Below are 1,390 nucleotides of genomic sequence, written 5' to 3'. Positions count from 1 at the left end.
AAAACACGCCCCCTCCCCCCTCCCTCGGTCATTACACTAGGGCATGGACTACCTCCACGGGAAGCGCATCGTGAGTCGGCGGACTGCAGCCGGCGCCTTAGCCGGCGCCCGCGCAAAGGGGGGGCCTCGCCCCTCCCTTCCCGTTGCCGCCCATGCTGCTTGATGCGCACCCCCCTTCTAGAGCAGCTTCCAGGGCCTGGCCTGGATAACACCCTCTCTTGTTTTTTCCTTGACCCCCGGTATGCCTGGATTGAATCGGCACCCCCCTCGAAACCCACCCCCAAACTGCCAACCATCAACCTCCCACATCCGCAAATCAGGTCCACTTTGACCTGAAGACAGCCAACCTGGTGGGTCCAGGGGTCGAGCACATGAGCCATGCATGTCCCATTGCCACCCCCACCTTTTTGGGGCGGGGGGCGGAACGGTGGCCGCATGGGCCACAGCTCCTGGGGGTTGCTGGCAGCAACCCAGCCGGCTCCCCCAGACGCTTACGCCCCCTCCCCCGGTCTGCCGCTGTGCGCCCCTGCTCACACCCTGCCCCCCCGCGCGCCAATCCCTCCCTCTGCGCAGCTCGTGGGCTTCAGGGAGCGCTCCCCCTGCTGCAAGGTGCGCCCCCTCTCCACCGCGCCCCCCACTCCTCCCGAGTGCCTCTTGGGGCAACCCTCCCCCAGGCCGCCGCCGCCGCTGCCGCTGCTGTTCGTCCTTTTCCTCTTGGCCGCCCCCGCTCGCACTAAACAGCGACGCTCCCCCTTGCGGCGCACCTGCGTAACCGAGCAATTCCTCGCAGCTCCGATCGCCCGCGACTGCCCCCACCTCCCCCTCCCTCTCGCAACAAACCCCTCCCCTTGAACCACCCCCCTTCCGAAACCGCCAGGTGGCGGATTTCGGCCTGTCCAAGCAGGTAGGCGCCTCCCCAAACCCCGGCGCCTCGCCCTCGCTCTTGGAGCCTGGCCAGGTCGCCTCGCGCGCGCGCCCTCCTGCCTGCCGCCTTGCTCGCTGCGCTGCTTGGGCCCTGCCGCTCTGCTTTGCCCTGCTCCGCTCCCGCCTCTGCGCTTGGCCGCGTCTTTGCTCAGATGTCGTGAACATCATGACACCGCATCAGCCTTGCCATCTGCCTCGAGCGCTGCGAAAGACCCCACCAACCTGACCACCTGCGCGCTCTCTTTCGTCACATCCTGTTCGTGCCCCGCAGAAGCAGGCCACCTATGTGAGCGGCGTGACCAGCCTCCGCGGCACCCTGCCCTGGATTGCCCCCGAGATCATCAAGACCCCCAAGGAAGTCGACGAGAAGGTGCGGGGAAGCTGGCTGAGATCTGTTGGTCTGGGTGGGTGGGTGGGGCCCATGTGATGGGTCTTGAGTGTGGGTGTACGGTGTGTAAGAGAGGGG

At 66.9% G+C, this 1,390-nt stretch overlaps 1 protein-coding gene across 1 annotated transcript in view; it reads left to right on the top strand.

Moving 5' to 3' along the window:
- Positions 1–1,351, top strand: part of MNEG_2887 (hypothetical protein) — a gene marked incomplete at both ends in the record, with an annotated part of 8,548 nt that extends 7,197 nt beyond the window's left edge. Inside the window, 4 exons of the mRNA XM_014048631.1 lie at positions 321–350; positions 574–609; positions 878–904; positions 1,196–1,351. Coding sequence (XP_013904085.1) covers positions 321–350; positions 574–609; positions 878–904; positions 1,196–1,351 — 249 coding nt within the window. The remainder of the gene's footprint in view (positions 1–320; positions 351–573; positions 610–877; positions 905–1,195) is intronic.
- Positions 1,352–1,390: the final 39 nt, after the last annotated feature.

The sequence above is a fragment of the Monoraphidium neglectum genome, assembly GCF_000611645.1.
Source record: "Monoraphidium neglectum strain SAG 48.87 unplaced genomic scaffold scaffold00343, whole genome shotgun sequence".
NCBI classification, from domain to species: Eukaryota; Viridiplantae; Chlorophyta; class Chlorophyceae; order Sphaeropleales; family Selenastraceae; genus Monoraphidium; species Monoraphidium neglectum.
This window is presented reverse-complemented; position numbering and strand designations above follow the sequence as displayed.